Raw genomic sequence first — 27,004 nt, 5'->3', positions numbered from 1 at the left:
GTTTGAAGTTTTAAATAAACTCAAAGTTGAATATGAAAAATAAAAAATAAAAAATAAAAAAGAAAAGAAAAGAAAAGAAAGATAGGTCTATCTCAAATTTATTTGTGCTCTTTCAAATTGAAAATGAGGACATATAAATCTATCTAGAGTCAATTTGTGCACTTTAAACCTATAGAGGGTCTATTTGTGCACATTTAATAAGTCTATTTAAGTGTCTGTCTGTCTGTCTACTTTTAAACCTATCTGGGATCCTTCCTTTAAATTAAAAACTTGGAACAAATAAATCTATGTGTGCATTTTTAAATTATCAAATTGGGACAAAAACGTCTACCTGTCACCTCTCTGTGAACTTTTAAATTAAAAATGGAGACAAACAGGTACATGAGATATATCTGTGCACTTAAAAGTGAAAAATGGAGACAAACAGGTTTATTTTGTGTGCATTATTTATTGAGCAAGGATCCTCTAGAGTTTTTTTATCCTGTTTTTTAGAGTGGTGCATTGTGTGGTTGAGATTTAATGACAAGTCATATCAATTTTTCAGCATTAAATCTCAACCATACAATACACTACTTCAGGAAACTTTAAAAAAAAAACACTCTAGAGGATCCTTGGTGTTATTTATTGCGTGCACTTTTAAATATTTTCTAACTTAAAAAATGTAGATTGATATTTAAATGGTCTAGAAACTTTAACAGACAATAAATTTGTGCTCAATAGTTTATTTTTAATATTTTTTTATCCCATGTATTTTTTTGAAATCTATCCATTTGAAACTCATAAAGGTGGTTTCGAATGCTTCTTTATCTTATATTTTTTTTTTAAATATTTTGATTCTCAATTAATACTTTTTCACATAAACCATCAAACATAAGACCAAAAATTCATGTCATTCAGTCTATGGTGAGAAAAATTGCAATCACCTTGCTTGTTTTCATTTTTTAAAAAATACTTTTCAGAAAATTTTACTTTCTTATTTTTCGTATTTTTTTGTTTTTACTAAATTTTTTCAATATTTTAAGCAATTTTTTTACTTCTTAGACACACCTAACATATATATACCTAAAAAGTAAAAAAATTGTAAAAAAAATCTTTTAAAAATTCACTAAATACCAAAAATACAAAAAAAATACAAGAATTCAGTAATTTTTTTGTATTTTTATGTATTTATTAATTTTTTAAAATATTTTTTACAAAATTTTTACTTTTTAGATGCATCTAAGTAAGGTGCATCTAAAAAAGTAAAAAAAAGAATGTTTAAAATTTAAAAAATATTCACTAAAAACACAAAAATACGAAAATCAAAAAAATCAGTTTTCGAAAAACTTAATTTAGAAAACTCAAACCAAACACACTGATTGTATTGCACTATACCATAGTTACCATATGCATAGTGTGGACGCGGGATTTTTGGGGCTGCCATTTCCATAAGAAGGGAACGAATGGCTTCCTGTAGGCAACTAGAGGTCCGAGAGGATTTTGTTTGCTTTAGGGGTCGCCACCCGATTATAGGTTTTGGGAAACCATATATACGAGCCTCCAAAGATAGACATTATACCCAGAGATTATGAGCTCCCGGGGAGGGGGGTGGGGGGCCTGGAGGGTTGAGTGACTAAGTAGGAAAGTGTTAAGCACTCACTTAGCCTATCTATGTAGTCAGTCTCTACTTGAACATGATTTTGATATTGTTTTATGTTGCGGATCTTGGGCACACCAGGGGACACTCACAAGCAAAAACACAAGACTTTTAACGTGGTTCGGCAAACCGGCCTACGTCCACGGGAGCGATGTTGTTATATATCAACAAATGGAGGAGATTACACACTCTCAACTCACTGTCTCTCTATATAACACACTCTCTCACACTCTCTGATACACAAACAGAATATAGCTCTCACTAGCTCTCTCTGTTTTGTGCCTCTCTCTTTCTTGTGTGTGTTTGCTGTCTTTGCCGTTTTTTCAACTCACCATCACCATTCCATTTTATACACCAAAACAGAAGGTGGAGGAAGCCTCATGGGTGTGTTGGCTGCCAGCCCAAATATTCTCCTTTGTTGCTGGCGCATGGCAAGCCTCATGGCTGCCAACTCAAGCTAACCTTTGCCAACTCATGCCAACCTTTACCATGTGGGTCGGCCACCCTTCCATCATTTGGGTTGATCTCCTACATTTTAAACAATACGGGGATACTAATAAAAAATCTCATCAAAAGAGATCTTATCCCTTTGTTTTGCTTGCTTTTCCTATGTCCTTTGCCTTCAACCTCTACTTTGCTTACCTTGAATTTCACGCTTTCAGTTATCAAGCTTACCTGCCCTTCTACCTGGATTAAGAAAAGAGAACTGCGAGTTTTTATTTTCTTATTTTAGGTATGGAGGAGGTGAACATAGCAGAGAGGAAGCCCTTTGTCCAAATGGATGAAGTCCATTATCTCTTATTGGTCTTGGTACTACACTATCGTAGAGGATCTCGATACTCCCATTGAGGCGCTACTTAGTCCTCTGGTTGTGTCACCGGTGACTAGCCATACAAATAAATTAGAATATTTTGGTGGTGTTTGTTTTGAGGGATTGAGTGGTGGGATTGGACTATTAGTCTATCCGGACTAATAGTTCGTTGTTTGGTTCAAATTTTTGGCACTGAACTATTAGTCCCTAATAGTTCCAAATCCATTGGACTATTATGTCTCATAGGAGGTGGGACACAAATGGAGAGATAAGGAGGAATATGGGATTAGGTAGTGAAATGACCAGTTTGATTTTCTACTATTTAATTATATATTATATTTAGTAAAATTCAATAAAATTTAAATGTCTCAATTTAAAAATAAAATAATTTTATTTAATTTTTATTGATGTTTTATTTATTTAATTTTTTAAAATAATTTTTTTATTGATATTTTATTGTTGTTTTATTTTAAAATTTTGTTTATATTTTATGTAATTTCATTATTTAAATTTTAATAGATGTTTTATTTAATTGTGTAAAAAATAAAATAAAATAAATGTTTATTTAATCTAGTTAACAACAATTAAAATATTAAAGATATGTTTAATATTGTTATTATTTAGTAAATAATTGAAAAGGGTAAAATAATCATTTGAATATTTATTATTTTCTATAGTATCCCAAACAAACATAGGATTCATATCCTATTCAACCAAATAGTCTTTTCCTAACATCTAATCCATGACTAAACAAACATGGGATACAAATCCAATCCAACCACATAGTCTGGGAACAATGTATCCTAGGATTAATAGTCTGGTGAATTCCAATTCTCCCTTATCTAATCCATCCAAACAAACACACCTTTTAAGAATTACAGCACAGTCTTCCAGTGTTGCGACTTGGTGCTCTTTTATGAAGAGCCGAAAGCTCTTGACCTAGGGAGGTGTTCGGTCTAGTGTGTTCACCTCAATTTGCACCTTATTTGAGACTAAAGCAGGTAGGGTGGAGACCTCGTCTTAAGATAACGTCTAGGTATAGGATCTCCCTGAACGAGGGGTCCGAGCACAACCGACAGTATGTACCCTCGGTTTGGTCCCACGGGTGCAATGTGGAACGTAGTGAGAGTTCAACACTAGCAAATCCATAGAAAATCTGCTAATTACAAAAAATGCCAAAAATGGACTACGTTACTAGACTTAGAGTCACCACCTAATCTTTTGGGAAAAACTAGAAAACCCATGACTCGTGCCAAGAGGCCATGGTTTGTCATAACCAGAGTGTTTTGGCTCGGGAACTTAGGTATGGGGGTAGAAGGTCATGAATTGAACACTCCTGCTCACCCGATCAAAGATTGACTTCTATTAGTTCATGATATGAGAATTATTAACATGATATCATCATATAACTAGATTATCATTGCTATCTTTACTATATGTGGTAGAAAAATATAGACCAAATTACCTACTTTGCGATACTCTAATCTCTCGCCATTTTGAAAAAAGTTTGAGAAGCAGAAATCTCATAAAAAGGGACAAGATATTCGTTATATGAAAAGATTGGAACCATTCCAACTTAGGCAATGAGACCTCCACACAACAAGCAGTCATAGAGATATAGCAAATAAGCACATAGCTTCATGATAGCATGCTAGACATAATAAGAAGCAATCACAGACGAGATGCAAAGGTGAAAGAAGTTCACCAAGGTATCCTTTGCACCATGCCAAGAGCATAAAGGGTTAGAAAACAATGCATGATCATAGATATACTAGACTAAATGATATGCAAATAAGTCATTAGAGATGCTCATCGAGTACTCCTGTCAAGCGTAATAGAAAATAATCTAAATAGAGAATGCATAATCCTAGATGCGATATCTAATGCAAAATCCATACACAATGGGTGGCTTTGGACATTATCAAGATGACATAAGAAACGATGAAGTACACACCACATAATTAATTAGAAAATAATGGTCCATGCCCAGATGCATGCTCTTCTGCTAATCATGTAATTATGATGATGTCCAAGTTAAATCTAACAAGGAGTAAAATGAGTAAGGAAAATAGAAAGTAAGGGCAGAGAGAAAAAAAAAAAAAAAAAAACCAATCCCAACGCACACAACAGTATAATGATTTAGGGGGTTAAGAGAATAACAAGACAATATAAAGAAAACTCCAACGAGGATAGAGAGATTCTTACCCTCTAACATGAAAATGAGTATAAGCTAACCAAATCCATGAAAGATAGTGGTGAGAGGGGAGATGCAATCCATCCTCGAAGAGAAGGCTATATCCAGGCTTCTGTATCATCAAGACAATTAAAAATGGTAAAAAGGGAAAAAACTCTAGTGAGAGAAGAAAATATTCTCATCCTCTTATAAAAAGAAGCATAAAACGCTCAAATCCATGTAGAATAGGTTCAGGTAGAGAGAATCTATCCCCTCTCATAGAGTAAACTATGCTTGGGTTTCTAACCCATGAAATCAAAAAAGAAAGCAATTTGGGCTTAGCCAGAGCCTCTATACAAGTCTCCACTAAGTATCGAAAAAGGAGTAGAAGGAGAGAATCCAACTAAACTAACAGCAGCTCAATCAATAATTCGAAAAATTGCCAAAATAATATCAAAAGAGAGAGTAGAGCTAGATTTAGATAAAGAACACAAGAGTGGAAGTAGGGATTACCTCTAGACTAGCAGAGATAAGGCCCAAATTGATCACAATATCCAACTCAAGCTCCTTCTGATTAATAGAGGTCTTCTAGCTCAAAAATCGTCCAAGCAAAGGAATGTAGAAAGCAATCCAAAACTCTCACCAAACTCTCTCTCTTGGTGTAATTATATTTAGAGGGAGTGCGTAGGAAGGATTAGGGACTGGGGATATTGTATAAAATTTTTGGAACACTTTTCTTTAAAAAATGGAGTCATTTTATAGGCATTAGGGGTTTGGAATATTCCACTAGATCCCATGGATTCATATGGCATACTCCAAGATCCTTGGGACACCTCAAAAGAAAATAGTTTGGCTGACGTCAAAATAGGTTGTGCCGAATAAGACTTGTCTGGCCGATGTAGAATAGCCTAGCGTGTTTCCTCATAAAGTTGTTTGGTCAAGTAGAAAAGGCCCGGACACGCGTCCATGGACCAAAGTTATACGACGTGTCATAGAAGTTGTTCAACCAAACCGGATCTTATCCGGCTTATTTTCTTGAATGGTCTCTCCTATTTTCTTGTTCATTAGGTCTTTCTATGCTATCTCTTTTGGAAAAAGTGGATCAACAATTTTTGAAAAATATGTTACGTAGAATGGCCAAAATGAATAAAAAGGTGCCAATTACCTTAAAAACATTTTGAAAATAGGTTTGAGGGTCCAGAAAACATTTTGAACAAAATGGGTGTACAGAAGATTTGTTGGTCTCTCTATCCTTAACTTGTTATTTGGAGCGACCTGTGGTTGCTTCATTAGGAGCTTTTCGTAGAGCGCTCAACTCTTAAGACCAGTAAAAAATGGGGTGTCTACACTAGGCAATAAGACTTTAAGCGCACCTGAGAGCCTTTACCCATAGAAAATATTAGGGACAAAATTCTTTGGGGAGTTCCATGGAGCAAGTCACCCATTGCTTTCGCAAACCAGTATGGATAACCCCCCTCAAAAAAAAAAAAGAAGAAAGAGTTTTCCATGCCTCGACATTTATTTGAATTATGAGCTGCTAAAATTTGTCTGTTTTGAATGCAATTACCACTATATCACTGGTAGTCTTTCATTAGTGTGGCATGCGGTCCACCTCTCAGTTACACACTTCGTTCGCTGCAAGAAAAAAAAAAATACAGCTGAAAGCAATGAAAATATAGCTCTGAAAGTGCCAGGTTCTTGCAGGAAAGGACTCTTAATTCATACCAATGTAACTTAAAGGGAAAACAGGAGAAGGGAGCTTGCTGGAAACCCTCGCCTTTGGCTCCATATTGATCATGCCAACCACCAATCGATATTCCTCAATTGCTATTTCTACACCAGCTCCTACTCAAACTACCACTGCCTCTCTTTAAGTGAAGTTAAAGTATCGTCTTCAGCTAGAATGTGGGGAAATTGAAAGAAGCTCCCATGTCGTTAACTTTTGAAACTCTTGCAAAGCTCTCAAACAGTCTATCTGTCGCAATGGTCACATGGCATGGAGTAGTATTAAGTAGTAGCATCCACATTTTAGAATAAAGGAAGTTGGCACTTGGAAAGAAACAAGTTGTATCCAGAATGAAGATGCTTTCTCAAGGATTTTTATTACATGACACGCACTACAATTAGAAGCATTGAACCTCTAGGAACCACTCATTCAAAAACTAACAACTCGCTACTAAGCCAACCGCCCCTTTTCCTATACTTGGTTGCCTCTCACTCACCAAAGCGTACTTCATTACCCAGAATAAGCATAAAGCCTCTGACAACTATTGAACTAAAATCTTCGATTTGTAGTAGGAGTGAGCGAAACAAGAGTAGACAAATCGGTAAAAAAGGGATAGTAGAAAGCATTCACTAAATTGAAGTGAACGAATTCCTCTAAAATAAAGCAAGCGAGTTAGGCACATTATTAAGGTAAAGGCCAAGGAAAGCAGGTCATTCCCTCTCTATCACTTGGCTTCTTACTGACCTCAATTGTAAGCTTAATTCGAAAGACAAAACTTAATAAAAGAGTAGGTCATAGAATTAGAACCATTCCTTCAGGCTGGGTCCGCTTGTATCGAGCAAGCTTTAAAGAAAGTAAATAAGAGGGACCCAAGAGCGGATTCCCTACCGACGAAAGGATAGGAGATGACCATCTCAAGGCATATCATGTATCCAAGGTAGCTTATTGCTGGGATTTAAACACAGCCCTAAACCATATGGATCTTGAAAAACTATGAATCACAAAAAAACGAAATTAACAAAACACACAGATATACAAGGTTTGGCAACGTGCCTATGTCCTTGGGAGCCACACTAATTCCACTCTCTGAAAAACAACAGCAACCTCTTTTTTTTTTTCTTTTTTTTTTTCTCTCTCTCTAACCCTAAAATGTGAATAATGATACAATATATAGGGTAAAGCCTATAGGGTTGATACTAACAGTACAGGCCCAAAAAAATGATGCCTCCGGTGCGTTGCGGGGGGCCCGTCCTCCACTCTCCTAGGCTTGGGCTTTCTGCTGAAGGTTTTCTGCATACCCAACACTTACCACAAGCACTCCACCCTATACGGGGCTAGAGCCTTTGATAAGAAAGAAGCAATGTTGTATTCTTGAGGATGATTATTTGAAGCAATAATTCCTTAAGCAAATACATGAGACACTTTTACTTTCAAGAGTAGTCCAATAAGCTGCTCCATCTCACAATGTCGAGCCAGTGCTTACGACCTTCTTTGGTATGGTAATCTTGCCCCTACTCTCTTGCAATGCAACGAAACTCAAAGCTTGCTTCATAGGCTATACTCATACTCACCAGCTACATTAAACTCGTCTAACAAGTTATCGCCAAAGTGTACATGGACTTATTCATTAAGTTTGAGTGGTCCCTTCTTTGAATCATTTGTAACAAGGTAGCTTTCATCTCTTTCCTTTAGCAACTAAAGGTTCTATTTCAATATACTTTGGCTTCTCTCATCCCTCGCTTCATTATTCATTCTAGTGAACAAGCATAAAGGTGAAATTCGAAAACCTGAATCTCTTCCAAATGAAGAAAGAAAAAAAGAAAAGAGAGGTTTACTTCAATCCTAAGGACCCAACGGCCAACTCGAGGAAAGCTAAATCTCATTAAAAATGAAGAAAACATTTGGTCATCTTCAAGCTAGAAAATAAAAGATCTTTGGCCATATTTTCTTCAATGCACCTTCTTCTAGGACACTAAGAAAAACGTTAATTCTAAGAACTGAAAATTCACATTCACTTGTGTCATGAAAGTAATTGTGTGAACTTAAATTTAAAAAAAAACAAAACAAAACAAAACAAAAAGAAAGGCTTACATGGTGAGGGCTTGTCTCAGACCTATTTTGATAATCCGAACCGTTCATATTATAGGATTCGTTGAGTAGATCGTCCATGAAAAAAATAAAGTTAATTGGACATTTGAAACCCAACAACAAGACCATATTTCTTTTTTAAAAAATAAATGGTTAGCTAGATTTTGATAATTGCTTAAAAAATAATTAAGATTGATTATGGGTTTCAAATATCTAATTAATCTGATTTTTTTATGAATAATATGTTTGACGAATCCTACCATATGAATAATTCGAATCATCAAAATAGATTACGCATAGCAACCATATCCATTTTCTTTTTCTACGTAGTTAATGCCAATATCTTTTTCATTTTTGTTTTCCTAATCAGCAAAAGAGAGATTTTTATCTTCAATTTTTTGTTTCTCTTTTTTGATATCTCTCTTTTTGTTTTACCTGCAGATACAGATTGATAGTGCTTTATCCTCTAAAATTCGAATCTCAAACTACTCTCATCTTCAATATTTTCTTTTTTTTAAAAAAAAAAAGAAAAAAAAGAAAAAAAAAAGTCAAAGAAAGAAAGAAGGAAAAAGTGGATTGAAAATGAATACCATGCAAGCTGTATTGGATACAATTGTAGGGAAAATAGTTGAGCCAGTGATCCAATTAGTGGTGCTCCATGTTGGTTTTCTTTTTCAGTACAAGAAGAAGCTAAAAAGCTTGGAAGTTGAAATTAAAAACCTTGAAGAGCAGAGAAAACAAATTGAAGAAAAAGTTGATGAGGCCATTACTCGTGGTGAAGAAGCTGATGAACCTGTTTCAAGCTGGCTAGCAAATGTGGAAGAAAGAGTTCAGAAAATTAAGGATGACAATACTATTAACGAAAACATGCAGTGCTTTAAATTCTCATGTCCGGATTACATCTCGCGCTACCATATGAGCAAGGAAGCCGAAAACAAGATGGAAGAAGTAAAAAATCTCACTCGGAGTGGTAATTTTAGCACGGTTGCACATCCTAAGCCATTTGCTCAAGAAATTCAATTCCCATCAAGTGCAAGCTATGCAAATTTTGATTCGCGAGAATTGGTTTTCAATAACATCATGGCGGCATTACAAGATTCCGATGTTAAAATGATTGGAGTACATGGACCAGGAGGGGTTGGTAAGACAACAATGGTCAGAGAGATTGGCAAACAAGTGAAAAATGGACTTTTTGATGAAGTCGTGGTGGCAGTTGTCTCTCAAGATGCAAATGTGAGCAATATTCAAGGGCAACTCGCTGATCGCTTGAGTATGAAACTACAAGGGGAAACTGAAGTGGGAAAAGCAAATGAACTGTGGAATAGATTGAATAATGGGAAGAAAAATCTCATTATATTGGATGATATTTGGCAAGAATTGAACTTGAAGACAATAGGTATTCCTATCACAGATGGAAACAAAGGTTGCAAAATTTTGATAACGTCTCAAATCCGAGTTGTGTTGGAGAAGATGCAAGTTGATAGATATTTTCCAATGCAAGTATTATTAGAGAAAGAAGTATGGGCCTTGTTCAAGAAGAAGGTGGGAAATTCTGTTGACTCTCCTGAACTCCATGATATAGCTGATGCAGTCTGTAAAGAGTGTGGAGGCTTGCCGGTCGCTATACTTGCAGTTGGAGCCACATTGAAAGATAAGAAAAAATATGTTTGGGAAGATGTACTTGATCAATTCAAAGATTCCATGCTAAAGAATATTGCGGGAATTGACCCAAAGGTGTATGCTTCCTTAAAGTTAAGCTATGATTAGTTAGAATCTAGTGATGCAAAAGCATGCTTCTTGCTATGTTGTTTCTTTCCTGAAGATGCTAATATTTCAATTGAAGTGTTGGCAAGACACTGCATAGCCAGAAGTTTGCTTGGACAAAACACAAATACACTAAGAAGAGCAAGCCGTCGAGTACTTACAGTGGTCGATATCCTCAAAGATGCTTGTTTGTTATTAGAAGGTGAAGATGAAAACTTTGTCAAAATGCATGATGTCATTCGAGATGTTGCTCTTTCAATTGCGAAAGATGATGGCAAGGAAATTCTAGTAAAACATGGTGACAAAAAGTGGCTCGAGAAAGATACATGCGAATCTTCCTCAGCAATGTCATTAATGTTCGACAACACTCTTGAGCTTCCGAAGCTTCCGGATGATTTGGTATGTCCACAACTCCACACCTTGACCATAGTATTGGAATGGGACTGGCGTAGCGATGCTTTGCTTAATGTTCCAGATAGGTTTTTTAGTGGAATGGAGAAACTTACAATTTTAGAATTGAATAGAATCTGTATGTTGCGTCCATTATCTCTTGCTAATTTGGTTAACCTTCGGATGTTATGGTTAGAAGATTGTGAGTTGGGAGACATAGCTATACTCAAGGATCTAAATAATAACCTTGAAATACTTAGCCTTCGAGGTTCTAATATCGAGGTTTTGCCATCAGAGATAGGACAATTGACTCGTCTTCGGTTGTTAGATCTGGGAAATTGTAAAAAGCTCACAGAGATTCCACAAAGTGTCATATCCAATTTGTCTCGCCTGGAAGAATTATACATTTTAGATGATGAGTATATGTCTAGAAAGGAAAGTGTCAAAGTGAATGTTGATGAGTTGGGGAAATTGACGCAATTAACCACTTTAGAGATTCAGATACCAAATGTCATGCTATTGCCCAAGGACTTCTGCTTTGAAAACTTGATCAGATTTAAAATAGTAATGGGTAAGGAATTTGATTTTTCTGGAACTTACGATTCTTTTAGAACTTATTCAAAGTCGTGTAAACTTGCGGGTGTTTCCTTAATGGACAAGTTAATCGTTTTGTTGATGAGAGCCGAACAACTACATTTGCAAAAAATTGAAGGTTTACAAGAGGTGCTGCATGACAGAGGTGCTCCATCAGGGTTCTTCAATAATTTAATTGAATTAACAGTTCGAGATTGTAGGTTGAAATATCTCTTCTCCCTGTCTTGTGCAAAAGGATTTCCACGACTCCAGAGACTACGAATATTTGATTGTGAGATGATGGAAGCAATAGTTGGAATTGAAGAAGAAAAAGATGAAGATGAACTCTCAAGTCCGGTAATTAATTTCAGTCAGTTGCAATATTTGTGTCTTGGGAAGCTACCCAAGCTCATAAGCTTCTACCCCAAAGTGGAGAAGATGTCAACATCTGAAGGAAATTCTTCTACCCAGGCACAATTTTTGTTTAATGAAAAGGTATGCTTTATCTTTACCCTTTTTATTTGCTTTAATCTATTATATCTAGTTATTATAAAATGTTTTATGCATTAGGAATACAATCAAACAGTGCTAGGGTATTTTCAATAAAAATCAAAATTGTTAATCCCTAAAAAAATCACCAAATGGTTGGTCACACAGGGGCAAGCATGAAATAATTACAACAAATTAAGATTTTAAAAATAAAAAATTATGAATAAAATTAATTTTTAGGAACAAAATGTTTAAGTTGTCAAAAGTGTTGTTGTATATTTAGCGATAAAATTAGATATTTAGTAATAAATTTTTATCATTTTTTGCCCAAAATTTCTCTAAAAAAGTGAATATCTTATGCACCAAATTGTTTTGTCTTAAAGTGTATTTATTAACCACATTTTTAAAATTTTGATACAAAAGTCTGTTTTTTGACTTTTTAACAAAAATTAGTCCCTAAATGTTTCTCCCTTCATTTTGGAGACAAAAATTTGATTTTTAAAACTCTTTCTCCCTTCCCTCTATAAATGAAGAGAAATATCAATTATTTCTATTATTTCATTTCCACCTCAAATTTAATTAATCAATTTTTTTTGTCACCAAGTATTCCAAATGAAGTTTTAGGGATTAGTTTACTTTTAGATCTGCTAGTAAACAAAACTAATGTGCTCCTAGCCCCTACCCATAATCTATATGAAGCAAAATTTAGATGAAGCCCCAAAGCATTAATCTAATTTTTTTTATTTTAAATGTTAAAAATACGCATTACTAGTTCAAATTTATGTTGATAGGTAAATTAACCTAGCAAAAAACTTATGCCAACATGCTTGTGTTATTTTTTATTTTTTAAAATTGATATAAGATTAATTATAAATATGAGAAATATTATATCAAACTGGACAATTAAAATTCAACAGTAGACAAAGCCATATATTGCATCAATGGAAAATGACAACTGAGTTGTGATACATGCAGTAGCTTGAAAATTTCCGAAATTCTAACGTTTATGCTATGAAAAACTTTCGAGACTCTTAAAAAAGTTCTTTCAATTTGATCTACAATAATGGTATGATCTGTTAATTGTCAATTTTTAATTTATCACAAATCTAGTCATATAAGACATAACTGTCTTGTCACATCATTTTGGATGAATTATAATATTTAAATTGTGATTTTCTAATATTTCTATTATAAAATCTAATAGTAAATGGGATTCACACTCAAACATGACCATCAAACCTAGCACCAGAAAATATACTCTTACTTAGGAGATTCTATAAGTTTTTAATTTCAATATTCTAGGTGGAATTTAATGTGTTTTTAAGTCGGGAATTTCTGCAATACACACCATTTAAAATGATTATTTAGTTATGATTCATGAAATCATATATATCCTAGTTATGTCATTTTCCTCTTTAGTTATGATCAATTTTCTTCTTTAGTTATGACATTATTTTAGTTATGAGTTATGAGATCTTTGATTATACCTTATGTAGTGTTTGGTTATAACTTTTTATTTATTTATTATTTTATTTTTATTTTCTTTTAAGTTAAGACTTAGAAAGTATAGAATTATGTAATTTTTTTCTTTAGTTATAAAATACATATTTAAAGAGTATGTATCATAATATTTCTCCTTTCTGTCTAAACAACTTTTCGCCATCTAAAAAAAAAAAAAAAAGTCTAAACAACTTTCTTCAACACACCACATTTTCCTACTAAAAGTGAAGGATTATATAATTTTATGTTTTAACTGAATTTAGGCCGTGTAATTGATAAAATGAAGAATTTAATAACTTTGTTAAATTGTGTTTAAGGTGCGGGAAAAATAATTATGGTATGACAATATTGTTTTTATTCCTTTTTTAGGATAAAATTATATTATTATATTTTAAAGAAAAATCTGTAATGATCTACTTTTCAACTAAATGTTTTAAAATAATGTTATCTAAAAGGGTATTCAAGAAATATTGTCATGCTAAGAGTGGAAATAGGCCAGATCGGTCAATTGTTTACGGTAATACTTTCTATTATTAACAATAATATTTGATATTATAATAAAACTCAATAAATTATAATAGTCAAATATAATATATAATTTATACAAAAAAAAATTTCAAAAGTATAAAAGAAAAACCCAAAAAAATATATAAGGAATAAGATTCAAACATGAGCAGGGCGATTATCCCTTGATAAGATCCAATATAATATTTGTCAATAGTAGTAAGGATCCCTAAAAAACAACTTTTATTGAGAAGGAGGAGGATCTCCTCCTATTTGATCCCGTGAGGCCCACTACGGGTCCCATTTCTATGATCTGAACCGTTTATTTTGTTAGGAACTTCGTTTATTTCATCCACAAAAAAAAATTAGGTTGATCCCATAACTCTAACTTGTTCAATTTTTCACTAAAAAAATAGACAACAATTATGCTTTTAAAAGTAAATCATACATTTTTTTAGTGAGAAACGTAATAAACTGGACAAGTTATAATTATGGAATCGACCTAATTTTTTGTGTAGACGAAATACACAAAGTGCTTGACAAAATAAACGGTTTAAATTATCAAAATGGGACCCATGATGGATCTCACGGACCCAAACAACACCCTTCAGTCCAATCCAATGGAGAAAAGTTATTGTGGAGAAGGATGAAGGTAAAGGATTTGAATATTTACCTTGGAAAAAGTGTTAGAAAAGGTAAAATTGTGGGCCTTGATTGTAAAGACAGTAAGTTTAGAAAATTGTGGTGGGAAATATGATTTTAAAAGTTAGATATGGATTAAATATTAACTTATGAATTGATGTATGGTTTAGGTGATTTGCCATTAAGCTTTCCTCTCACAAGAATGCGATCACGGAAGTATGGAATGGAATTGGTATTGTGTGTGCTAAAATTTGATGACACAACTAAATTGCATCCTTTATAAAGATTCAGTAAACAAAGTCATAAAGTACGTGCACTAGATGGAATTCCAAATTTGAAACAAAGAACAAAAAAGATAAACCAGTTGTTACTAACTCGGAGGACACTCTGACGATTAAGTTAGTAACAATATATCTCAAAGACTATCAAACAGTAACAACTCAAGCAATTAACTCACCAGTAAAAACTTACATTTAACCCACATGTGCCTCTTTTTATATGAGAACCAGTGCCCTCCTTATCTTATAAATCTTACTAAACTTATTCTCTACAAAAATAACACTAATCCAGGACTCATCTATCCTAGTTGGATTAGGATAGACCTCTCACATGAGTCTCAACTTATCCACCCTAAGAATTTGTCTTCTACAAAGACTCAAGTTCTACTCCAAATATCTCGAATATAGTGTGATAGAATCACATCTCGACCAATCACAATCATCCATGCGGTATATCGGTTAACAATCAAGCCACATGCATGATGCAAGTCCTCAATGGAGTCAAAAGTTTAGAAGGGATTTGTTTGTGTAGTAAAGGGAGATCCTGGAAGAATTGTATGATCTAATTGGAAACGTCTATCTAGTGGCTAATGAGGAAGATAAATTGTTGGGAAACTGGTGAAGGGTGCATTGTTCACAGTCAAATCATTTTGCCAACAGTATGCAAACCTTTTGGCTTGTAATGATGCTTTTATTAGAGTTGTTTGAATTTTAATTTTTTTTTTTGGGTCCTCTCACTGATTTAGATTTTTGAATTGATAACATTGCCAATTAGAGGAGGTTAGAGATTAACTCCCACAACCTCGCCATTATGAAAATGTTACTTGCCCCTGCCCAAAACATCTTACGAAACTTCTTGGAAGTTCAATCCCAACCATTGAGCCAATTTAAAAACTACATTAATTGATGGACTATGCATATTGGCTTGAGTTGTTACTAGCAATTAATCAATAACAGCTTGAAGCTCAATCAATTTTACTTTAGTGTTTTATTTATTTTATCAATATGAAAAACACAAAAACTAAACACATAATATAATATAAATATTTGACATGGGGTGAGGTCCCTAGGATGGATCTAGCGGGGTGCGGGGGAGGTGACCACACCCCCCAAAAATCTAAAAAATATTATATACTATGCCAGAAAATCTAAAATAATTAAAAAAATAATTTACAACTCCAAATATATTTTTGCACCCCTATATTGATAATCCTAGATTCATCCTTGAACATAAGAGGTCCACATGATGTGAGACCTACCGTTTATGTATCTCATTTTTTGTTTAATCTTCTACATACTTAGGCTGAGTAATCTTGCGACCATGATTTTCTATTTCGATCGATAAAAATTCTACAAGAGTCTCATAACAGTGCAAATTATTCCATTCACACCATACTGAAGATCAATTAGGCAACTTAGAAATGAGTGCGTCTTCAAGGCAGCTAACCCAAACTGGTTTGAGTTGTGTGAGTTGATCAAGACTAGGATCGCTCTGTGGTTGAACCCACACCAGAAGGATTTTAATTTCACAATCAATGATTTCATTTGTAATATAAGTCAGATCAGGTTGTGCTTTGGAGGACCATTATTGCCATGAGTTGGGATGAGCCCAATTGGCTTGAGGCAGAGAAACTCTGTTCTGCTGTTGTTTTTTTTTTTTTTTTTGGTGTTGTCTCTATTTGCTAGTTGGTCTCTCACCAATTTTGGGCTATGCTAGCATATGATCGGTAAGGCCTCGCGGTGCCAACTTAGTTGGGATGGTGATGGTCTTTTGTGATGCTGTTTGCACTCCTTCATCTTTGTTGATGTAATCTTTATGCTTGTATATTTTTTTATCATCAATGAAGTTTTTTGGGCTGATCAAAAAAAAAAAAAAAAAAAAAAAAAAAAGAATCGCAATTGACTTAAATGAGCTGAAAACCTAGACAATAAAGCCATACTAGCAAAGGCACGTCATGATTAATTTTTATTTTTTTTCTTTTCCATAGGTCAAATACTTGCACGCATCATATGATTTTCACTATTTAAAATTAAGGTAAATTATAAATACACTCCTTAATATTTCTTAAAATATAAATTACTCTTTATGGTTCCAGAAATTATAAATACCCCATTGTTAGAATTTTTTGTTTAACATAATTAATAGAAAAAAAAAATCTAATTACTCTCTTATGTAATAATAAAATTACTTGAATAGTAAATTGAAATATATTTATGACATTATTAAAAATATTAATTGACTTGATAATTTTATTAATGAAATAAGTGATTTGTTGTACAACTGAAAACTTAAAAGTGCAAGATGTAATTTCTAAAATTACATGGGCAATCTATATTTTAAGTAAATCTGAAATGGTGTGTTTTTATAAGGGATTTATCCTTTCTGTAGTTGAAAGTTCAAACGGAATAGACAGTTAAGGTCTCTTATCGATAACAGTCATTAAACGGAGGTCTCTTACCAGTAAGAGTTTATGAAATGCATTGGCCCATTATTTTAACTCTTCGTTTAGTAAAATCTTTTCATAAACTCGCAACAGTAAGAGACCTCTGTTTAATGACTTTTATCGGTAAGAGATCTCAACTATCTGGTCCAGTTGAAATTTCAATTGGAGACAAACAATTCCCTTTCATAAAATCATAGAACACAGATTATCAAAGTCAAATAGAAAAAATCACGATGAAATATGAAAATAATGTGAAGCCTGATTTCTCTCATTTCGTACTTTTAATCTACCGAACCCATCAATTTTGAGAAAGGGTGGATTTATAGTTGGTTGAAATTTTCTTAATATATTCAATTGATGATTTGCTGTCAAAACAATCAAACGAACTCGTGCACAACACCTATTGCACAATGAGGACAAAAGGTTGCATCAATGTAACAAAAAGATTTGTTACTTCCAATCTATTATAGTTTCCATTACATAAAACAAAATCATATTAGCTGTTATGGAACCAACAATTTAAGTTTTGGCATTAATTGGAACACAGTAAAATCAATTTATTGGACTTCAATTATTGACTAATTAAGACTAACATAAATTTATTGGGCTATATTGTACTACTTGTTATAATGCTGACTTTGGAGTCTAATGTTTAACAATTATGTTATGAATGTTGCAGGTTACATTCCCTGCCTTGGAGAGTTTGACTATTGATGGACTAACAATGATAACAAAGATATGGGATAGGAAATTACTTCCATCAGAGTCTTTTCGACAATTGAGAAGCACGATCATCTGGAGCTGTGAGAAACTGGTGAATGTCGGTTTGTCCAATATGCCCCGACAATTATCAAAACTAGAACACCTTCAGGTTAGTCATTGTCAAGAGTTGAAAGTAATAGTATTGAAGAATGGGGGGGAAGAAGAAGACAAAGAAGAAAACAACACTAATACCAACTCGTTCCTTCAACTAAGGAGTTTGACACTTGAAGATTTGCAGAGCCTCAAAAGCTTTTTCACCTCTAGATCTGAAACACAATCCCTCTTCACTAGCCAGGTATGAATGTCCTCATCAGTTTTGGTTGCACATGACCAGTAAAACGAGAAACACAAATGTATATATATATATATATATATATATGTTTGTATGTATTTTAAACACACTTATCATTCTTTTTTTTAGATACAATTGTAATAAATTAAATAGGCTAAGATTATTGGATCAATCTTTTTTTTTTTTTTAGATGATATACACACGGACTTTACAAAATGAAAATTTTAAATAATCAAAACGTGACCCGTGGTCGACTCCCACAGCCCGAAATGTATTGATAATGTGTATTTATTTTGAATCTTTCCAATTTAATACTTTGACATTTTATTGAATATTACTATCTAAAAACTTGAAAGAATAAAATAGTAAAAATCAAAAAGTTTATCCCTAAGTTGAGTTGTCGTAGTTCATATAATATTTTCCTTTTTTGGAGTGTGTGTAACAAAAATAATGCCACCGTTTTATTGCTTTAGGCTATGTTTGGTTCATAAATTTGACGAAAGATTTGGAAAGTGAAAGGGAAAATATGTGTGAAATTTAGTTATATTTCATTAATATTTCACCTACTTTTTTCCTTTTTATTTTCAAATCACTTCCAAAATTCATAAATCAAACACAGTTTTAGATAAAGAAATACATGAGAAATAATCAAAACCTAACAAAATTACAAAAATGTAGAATAACGTAACAAGGAACCAAACAAGACCCTAGTAGAACAAACTTAAAAACATGATGACCAGATTAGTATCTAAAATAGAGAACGATGAGGACCTTTTGTGGGACGGATGGCTTTTGTGAACATGATCTACGTGTGGTTGTGGGGCCATATCTTCTGTAGGGCCTAAAGTTGGACTTAACATCTCTTAAATAGAAACCTAAAACATCTCCAAAGGCACAACAAAATATTGTTCAAGTTTAATTTGAAAAACTTAATGAGTTTAAAAATATATTTGAGTTGGTCTTTTTATTTTTTATCAACAAAAGATGATCTTCGTTTACCATTTGAGCCGAACACAAATGAGCTTTAATCAAACTGAGTTCAAATAACTTGATATTGTATTATACATTTAAGTTTATGGAACTAAGTTCGAGCCGAACTCAGAAAATTGATGATAAGTTTCAAAATAACTTCAATTTTAACTTATTTATATAATGAGTCGTTCTTAAAATAATTTTAATGTGCCCAACATAAGTGGAGTTCAAATAACTTCATTTATTTTACCATCTAACTTAAATAGATATGTCAAGAAAATGAATGTTAAATTAAATAAGAAATTATCAATATAAAAATAATCAAGGCACGTGGTGAATTTTTAAAATAAAATTTTCTTCTTTTTCATAGGTCTAATACTCAAATCAACAACATAATTTACCTTATCTAAAAAATAACCAATAAAATTACGGAACACAGATTATTAAAGGAAAATAGATAAACAATGATGAAAGATGGAAAACAATGTGAAGAGCTGACAACAAAAGGTGCTTTAGTTAATAATTAGATACTCAAAATATTTGAGAAGAATATGGAGATATGCAATTATGAATTTGCTTGCTTGTTGCTCTTTATTTGCACATAGCCACAAGTACAAAAGCTCATACATGATTAGAGCATGCATGTTAAAAGTGTTGCAATTATCAATTGTTGTTTATCCACAATTTTGTAATAGTCACTAACCTAAAGTATTGTAACTACTTTATAGGTTGCTTTCCCAGTCTTGGATTATTTGAAAATTCAGAAATTGCCCAACATAGTAGAGATATGGGACAAGCAATTACTCATAGCTTCAGAAAAAGAATCAAAGTCCTTCTGCCAACTGAAAGATATGACGGTTTCTGATTGTGAGAAATTGGTGCATGTGGTTCAGTTCAATATGATCCCACGACTACAAAATCTAAACATATTCAAGGTAGATAATTGTCCAAAGGTGGAAGCGATAGTCTCAGAGAAAGAAAAAGAAGAAGGAACCACCAAAAATGATATTATCGTGTTATCTCAATTAACGGAACTTACTCTTCAGAATTTGATGAGCCTTAAAAGTTTTTACAACTGGTCTACAAGATTTGAAGCACAACCCTTGTTCAACAACCAGGTTTGATTTTCCTAATTTATTTTATTACCCTTAGCCATGGAAAAGCGTGCACACAAAAAAAAAATTAAAATTCTTATTCAATTACAATTTTAAATTTGAAGTTTATTTGAATATTTTCTTTCTATCCAAATTCAAATAAAAGGAAAATAATTTCAAGATCGATATATATTATGAGCCTATGATATTTAAAAAAATTACAATATTGCCCCACAAAATATGTACGGATTCTAAATTTAACACTACATTTTTATTTTGAATATGAATGTTAATATGATTTTTTTTATTAAAATTATGTCCAAAATTGTAATTCATCTAATCTTGACTTGGAGTTGATTAAAAATATTTTAATATTGAATATCATATTTCATTTTTTTACTTTTGACTGATATGATTTCATTTTGTTTTACAATCCAAAATCGTTCCCTTATAACCTTTTTAAATTTAGATTGCGATTTCCTGATCATCAATCCTAAATTGCCTTCCTTTAGACCTTTGGATTTTAGGGATTGGTATTGTTATTCAAGGCCAAAAATTAGACCTACTTTTTAAGTCCAATGATGTGACAATCAATTAGGATATTTGAAGTAGCACACTCTGTGTGTGTGTGTGTGTATGTCTCTCTCTCTCTCTCTCTTAATTTTTTTTTTTTTTTCTGATCATCAACCATTCATATCAGTTACACATCATTAGGTTTAGAAAATATGTCTAGAAAGTGGGCTTCTATATCATTTTGCTTTAGGGAAATAATAACAATTTGTGCATGATTCCTGGTTGTAATTTTTTTTTTTTGGGTGAATATTCCTGGTTGTAATATTTGAATATGGAAAAAACACTATTATAATTTCTTCACATAGTAATACTACGAACCCAGATATAAAAATCTAGAAATTACGTATAATTTCACAAGAATGGCTCAGATTTATTTCATATGTGGACCCTACACATCATCAATTCAATCTCCATTACACATACTCATTTCTGAATAAATCCCGAGTCCCAAATTCTAGGACCCTAACTTTTTTATTCTTCTAAAGCCTCAAAAATATTGAGCAACCCTTATTTAGAGGAGGTCACAGATCAACTCCCACAATCTCACCATTATGAAAATGTTACTTGCCCCTGCCCAACATCTTACGAAACTTCTTGGAAGTTTAGTCCCAACCATTGATCCAATTTAAAAACTGCATTAATTGATGGTTATGTATGCTAGCTTGAGTTGTTACTAGCAATTAATCTATAACAGCTTAAAGCTCAATCAATTTTACTTTAGTGCTATATTTATTAGGGGTCAATCTTGATATATCAATGTGAAGAACACAAAAGCTAAACACATAATAGAATATAGATATCTCACACGGGGTGAGGTCTCAAGGATGGATCTAGGGAGGTGCAGAGGAAGGCGATTGCACCTCTCAAAAGTTTGAAAAATATCATATGTTCTGCTAGAATGTTTAAAGTAATTAAAATAATAAGGATTTATTTCTCCAAACATATTTTTGTACCACCATAGTGATAATCCTAGATTCATCCTCGAACATATATAAGAAGTCCACCTGGTGAATTTTTTAAATAATCAGGGCACGTGGTAAATTTTTAAAATAAAATTTTCTTCTTTTTCATAGGTTTAATACTCAAATCAACAACATAATTTACCTTACCTAACAAATAACCAATAAAATTATGGAACACAAATTATTAAAGGAAAATAGATAAATAATGATGAAAGATGGAAAACAATGTGAAGAGCGGACAACAAAAGGTGCTTTAGTTAATAATTAGATACTCTAAATATTTGAGAAGAATATGGAGATATGCAATTATCAATTTGCTTGCATGTTGCTCTTCATTTGCACATAGCCACAAGTACAAAAGCTCATACATGATTAGAGCATGCCTTAAGGTATCTGATATATATAGGTTCACTAATTCTCTTTTGGGCCCTCAGCTCAAAATTCGCAAGTTTGTTTGGAATAAGAGTATTCCCCCCAAAGTTCAACTTTTTGGTTGGTTGGTTAACTTGGAGGAATAGAGTTAAAACAGGGGATCTTTTACAAACTATCGATGTCCTTCATAGCAGTGCTTCTATCTTATGTGCCTTTTGCAAAACTGGAAATGAATCTGCCACTCATGTCCTCTTACATTGTCCTTTTTCATGGAAAGTATGGTCTGATTTGCTGCTATGGTGGTGGTGTTTTTGGGTGGTGCCAAGGTCTATTGATTGTTTATTTCATTGGTGGTTAGGTTGGAATCATAAGAAATTGGTTAGGAGATTGTGGAGGGCCTTACCTTCTATTGTTCTGTGGTCCATTTGGAAGTTAAGAAATGATTGTATATTTAATGGAGTGCAGCCTTGTGGGTCTGAGTTATGTGAGCTTATTAAGTTGACATTTGCTCTGTGGGTTAAAGCTTCTGCAAAGGGGTTGATGTACTTTGTCTTGGATTTAATCAACAATCTAGATCAGATTGAGAACTGCAGTTGAGGGATATTAGGTGGTTTGGTAACTTGGTCTGCCACCACTTGGTTTGCTGTTATCTGGTTAGTTTTCTGCTGTGATCTGCTCTGTTATCTGCTGGTTTCTGTTGCCTCATGTTGTCCACCATGGTGAGCTGTTTAGCTATTTTGAGGTCTGCTGGGGAGGTTGTTATGAGGTATTGGGTGGCATTTTGGAGTTGTTGATATAGATGTTGTTTTGTTGTTTGCTATTTGTTGTTTGCTGATTGGGCGACACCTGCTTCAGTTGACTGAGTTTTGTATTGCACGAAGATTCTTTTGGTCACTTCTGGGCTGCTAGTTCTGTTGTATTTGTATCAGTGCTGTCATACTTGCTAATTCTGGTTTAGTGTTGTCGGTGTATCTATTGGTCCCTCACCAACAGATTCTTGGTTGGTGCCTTCATATGTGCTGTCATATGATGGCCTTTGTATTTGTATGGGCTGCTTAATGCCAACCTTGTTGGGATTGGGCGGTTTCACTATGATGGCCTTTGCATCACCCCCCCACCCCACCTTTATTGATGTCTACCTTCTTTTTTGTAAGGTTTTCTCTCATCAAATTTGTGTTGATAAAAAAAAATGATTAGAGCATGCATGTTGAAAGTGTTGCATTTGTCAATTGTTGCTTATCCACAATTTTGTAACAGTCGCTAACCTAAAGTGTTGTAAACTACTTTACAGGTTGCTTTCCCAGTCTTGGAGTATTTGAAAATTCAAAAATTGCCTACTATAATATAGATATGGGACAAGCAATTACTCATAGCTTTAGAAAAAGAATCAAAGTCCTTCTGCCAACTGAAAGATATGACAGTTTCTGATTGTGAGAAATTGGTGCATGTGGTTCAGTTCAATATGCTCCCACGACTGCAAAATCTGAACATATTCAAGGTAGATAATTGTCCAAAGGTCGAAGTGATAGTCTCAGAGAAAGAAAAAGAAGGAACCACCAATAATGACATCATCGTGTTCTCTCAATTAACAACTCTTGATCTTTATGATTTGGTGAGCCTTAAAAGTTTCTACAACTGGCCTACAAGATCTGAAGCACAACCCTTGTTCAACCACCAGGTTTGATTTTCCCAATTTATTTTATTATCCTTGGCCATTGGAAAGCGTGCACACACACACAAAAAATAAATTCCTTTTCAATTACAATTTTAAATTTGAAGCTTATTTGAATATTCTCTTTCTATCCAAATCCAAATAAAAGTAAAATAATTTCAAGGTGGATATGCTAGGGGCTTATGATGGAAATTACAATATTACCCAAACAAAAATATGTATGAATTCTAAATTTAACACTATGTTTTTATTTTGAATATGAATCATAATATGATTTTATTTGACTAAAATTATGTCCAAAATTGTAATTTGCCTAATCTTGATTTGGAGTTCATTAAAAAAATATTTAAATATTGGTTGTCATATTTTGTTTTTTTGGTTTTGACTGATATGATTTTATTCTGTTTCACAATCTAAAATTATTCCCTCATAACCACTTAAATTTAGATTGCAATTTCCCGATCATCAATCCTCAATTGCCTTCCTTTGGAATTAAGCCTCTTGGGTTTTAGGAAATTATATCAATTTCTACATGATTCCTAGTTGTAATATTTGAATATGGAAAAATCACTATTATAATTTCTTCTAAAACCTCAAAAATATCGAGCAATCCCTATTATAGGAGGTCACAGATCAACTCCCACAACCTTACCATTATGAAAATGTTAACTTGCCCCTACCCAAAACATCTTAGGAAACTTCTTGGAAGTTCAATCCCAACCATTGATCCAATTTTAAAACTACATTAATTGATGGACTATGCATGCTAGCTGGAGTTGTTACTAGCAATTAACGAATTACAACTTAAAGCTCAATGTTCTCCACTTTAGTGCTATATTTATTAGGGGCCAATCTTGCTATGTCAATGTCAAGAACACAAAAACTAACATAAATTATTTAATGTTCTAGGAGACAAAAGGTTGAGTGTTAATTTGTAAATGGAATAAAGCAATCATCCAAAAACTAAACACATAATGAAATATAGATATCATATAACGGGTGAGATCCTAACGATGGATTTAGGGTGTGTGGAGGGAGGCGACCGCACCCAAAAAATTTAGAAAATATCATATATTATGTTAGAAAATTTAAAATAATAAGGATTTACACCTCCAAATATATGTGAGATCTACCTTTTATGAGATATGTGTATCTCATTTTTTGTTTTGTTAGTCAAGCCTTCACGCCATGTTATGTGGCAGCTTTGTCTAGCATAAATTAAAAAATTGTAATTCAAACGTGTGATCAAGGTTTGATCCCAAGAATTTGAGTTTCATTAAGAACAATCTTACCACTTAGGTAACATACATATTGTGATATTAAATTCTTTATTATTTATTTTTTTTCTTACTTATTTGAATTGCACACGCATTGCCTGTGTCACTTGCCAATCATTATTTACATGATTTATCATTTCTAATAAACAAATCTGTACATACATATATATATACATATATATATTTATTTATTTTGAACATTTGGATATAAATTTAGAAAGACTGAGGGAAATGAAAAAAAATTAATTTATATTTTATTGACATTGCTCTTACATTTTTTTTTCAAAAAATCTTTACTTAAATTTATAATCCGTACATAAAATAAAATTTTGGCTCATCAATATGAGAAACATGTCTCATCAATCATCACTGACGTTGAATTTAAATATACAAGCCTACTTCATTATGTTATTAAGCAAGATGCCAAAATGAATCTTTGCAGGTTTCTTTTCCAAGGCTAGAGACACTAATGCTCAATAATTGTGTAAACTCAAAGGAGATACATCCTTGGAATGTTCAAGTTGGCAAAATAAGTTTAAAATTCTTGGACGTAGCGAATCTGAACAAATTAATTGTGAGAAATTGTAGTGAGGTGGCAGAGGTTTTTCAACTTGAGGAGCTAAATGTTGGAGAAGGACAACATGTTAGGCCATTAATTGAAGTAAGAATGATGGAATTGGATGCGTTACCTCAGTTGACATGTTTGTGGAACAAGGATCCCCATGGAATTCTGGGCCTTCAAATCCTACAATACCTAACAATTAAGAAATGTTCCCTCTTGAGAAATCTATTCACATGTTCCACAGCCATGGCTCTTCAACAACTTAAAGTACTTTATTTGGAGTCTTGTCCGGTGATGGAAGAAGTTATTGCAGCAACAGAGGATCGGCTCAAGGAAGTGATTGATGATGTGATTGAATTCCCAAAGTTGGAGTGGCTAATATTGAAAGATCTACCAAACCTCAACAGTTTCTGTAATGCGAAATATAATTTTAATTTGCCATCATTGCAAAGAGTTGTTTTGAAGAGGTGTTCGAATATGCACAACTTTACTTTTGGACAAGTACGCATGTCACAGATATTTGTAAGTACAAATGGCAATGATGGCCTTCAAATAGAAGATCTCAATAAGTATTTAAAGGAACGACTTCTTTTGAAAGGAGAGGTAGACTTTCTTTTTCAACTTGATCTACGGTTAATTATTTTTGTCAGTTGATGAAATCTTTTATCTTTGAATATTTACCAAAGACTACTCAACTGGAGTGCTTCATATGTATTTTTTGTTTATATGTATTTTACTTTCTTTTCTTTTAGGAATGTGTAACCGTGGATGAAAATGATCACGACTGTGACGAAGTACAGTTCTCTTACCTTGAACGGCTATAGGAGTAAAGTAAGTTGATCATCCTTTATTATTAATATATATGTATAAATTTCATAATATTTATAGGAAAATTTTATAATAAACACGTTAAACATCCAGTTATGATTTATCAGCTGAATATAATAAGTTGATCCTCCTTTATCAAAAAATAAAAAATAAAACAAAAGGCAAATTACGACGGTGATCCCTATGTTTTACTTCTTGTGTCATTTTGGTCTCTACACTTTCAATTAGCTCAATTTTAATTCCTAATTTTAGATTTTATTTTAATTTGCCCAATTAATAATATTGTTAGTTTTTTTAAGGAAAATTATCACTAAATTGATTGAGGTTAACTAACTGAGTTGAATAAGTTTATAATTTTACCCTTAAAAATATGGCACGTGACACGTACATGCTTATTTTTTACAAAAAAAAAATGCTAAGAGTTGTAATCAATTGGATCAAATTAAAACAAAATCATAAATTCAGGGTCAAAATCAAGCGAATTGAAAGTACAAAGACTAAAATGACACAAGGGGTAAAGTACAGGGACTACTGTCATAATTTGTCCAAAATATAGAGAGAGAGAGAGTAATGCTACCATATACAAGTTATGTCATTTGTGAGTTTGATTGACATAACTC

The 27,004-nt window shown here is 33.0% G+C and overlaps 3 protein-coding genes across 3 annotated transcripts in view; all 3 read left to right on the top strand.

The window, feature by feature from the left end:
* LOC145795301 (disease resistance protein At4g27190-like) overlaps nt 1–23,778 on the top strand; it is a 66,001-nt gene extending 42,223 nt beyond the window's left edge. Inside the window, exons 3-6 of the mRNA XM_082879348.1 lie at nt 8,876–11,656; nt 17,698–18,075; nt 19,773–20,162; nt 23,337–23,778. Coding sequence (XP_082735474.1) covers nt 10,424–11,656; nt 17,698–18,075; nt 19,773–20,162; nt 23,337–23,393 — 2,058 coding nt within the window. The 5' untranslated portion in view covers nt 8,876–10,423 and the 3' untranslated portion in view covers nt 23,394–23,778. The remainder of the gene's footprint in view (nt 1–8,875; nt 11,657–17,697; nt 18,076–19,772; nt 20,163–23,336) is intronic.
* Nucleotides 9,017–10,201, top strand: LOC145796087 (disease resistance protein At4g27190-like). Its single transcript, XM_082881087.1, has one exon. It carries the CDS (start codon nt 9,017–9,019, stop codon nt 10,199–10,201), a length of 1,185 nt encoding a protein of 394 aa, XP_082737213.1.
* Nucleotides 23,460–26,380, top strand: LOC114299502 (uncharacterized). Its single transcript, XM_082881086.1, has 3 exons — nt 23,460–23,723; nt 25,437–26,159; nt 26,309–26,380. The coding sequence occupies exons 1-3, from the start codon at nt 23,460–23,462 to the stop codon at nt 26,378–26,380; spliced, it is 1,059 nt and encodes a 352-aa protein (XP_082737212.1).
* Nucleotides 26,381–27,004: the final 624 nt, after the last annotated feature.

This window comes from Camellia sinensis, chromosome 7 (genome assembly GCF_055761805.1).
Source record: "Camellia sinensis isolate YWXY chromosome 7, ASM5576180v1, whole genome shotgun sequence".
In the NCBI taxonomy this organism is placed as follows: Eukaryota; Viridiplantae; Streptophyta; class Magnoliopsida; order Ericales; family Theaceae; genus Camellia; species Camellia sinensis.
Note: the sequence above shows the minus strand (reverse complement) of the source record. Positions and strands in the feature narration are given on the sequence as shown.

What these genes read in the sequence shown, in the direction of transcription:
- LOC114299502 (XM_082881086.1), top strand. Translation starts at nt 23,460, where the DNA reads ATGACAGTTTCTGATTGTGAGAAATTGGTGCATGTGGTTCAGTTCAAT. An exon ending in AACCCTTGTTCAACCACCAG is followed by an intron (nt 23,724 to 25,436) that starts GTTTGATTTTCC and finishes GAATCTTTGCAG; the next exon opens with GTTTCTTTTCCAAGGCTAGA. An exon ending in GACTTCTTTTGAAAGGAGAG is followed by an intron (nt 26,160 to 26,308) that starts GTAGACTTTCTT and finishes CTTTTCTTTTAG; the next exon opens with GAATGTGTAACCGTGGATGA.
- LOC145796087 (XM_082881087.1), top strand. Translation starts at nt 9,017, where the DNA reads ATGAATACCATGCAAGCTGTATTGGATACAATTGTAGGGAAAATAGTT.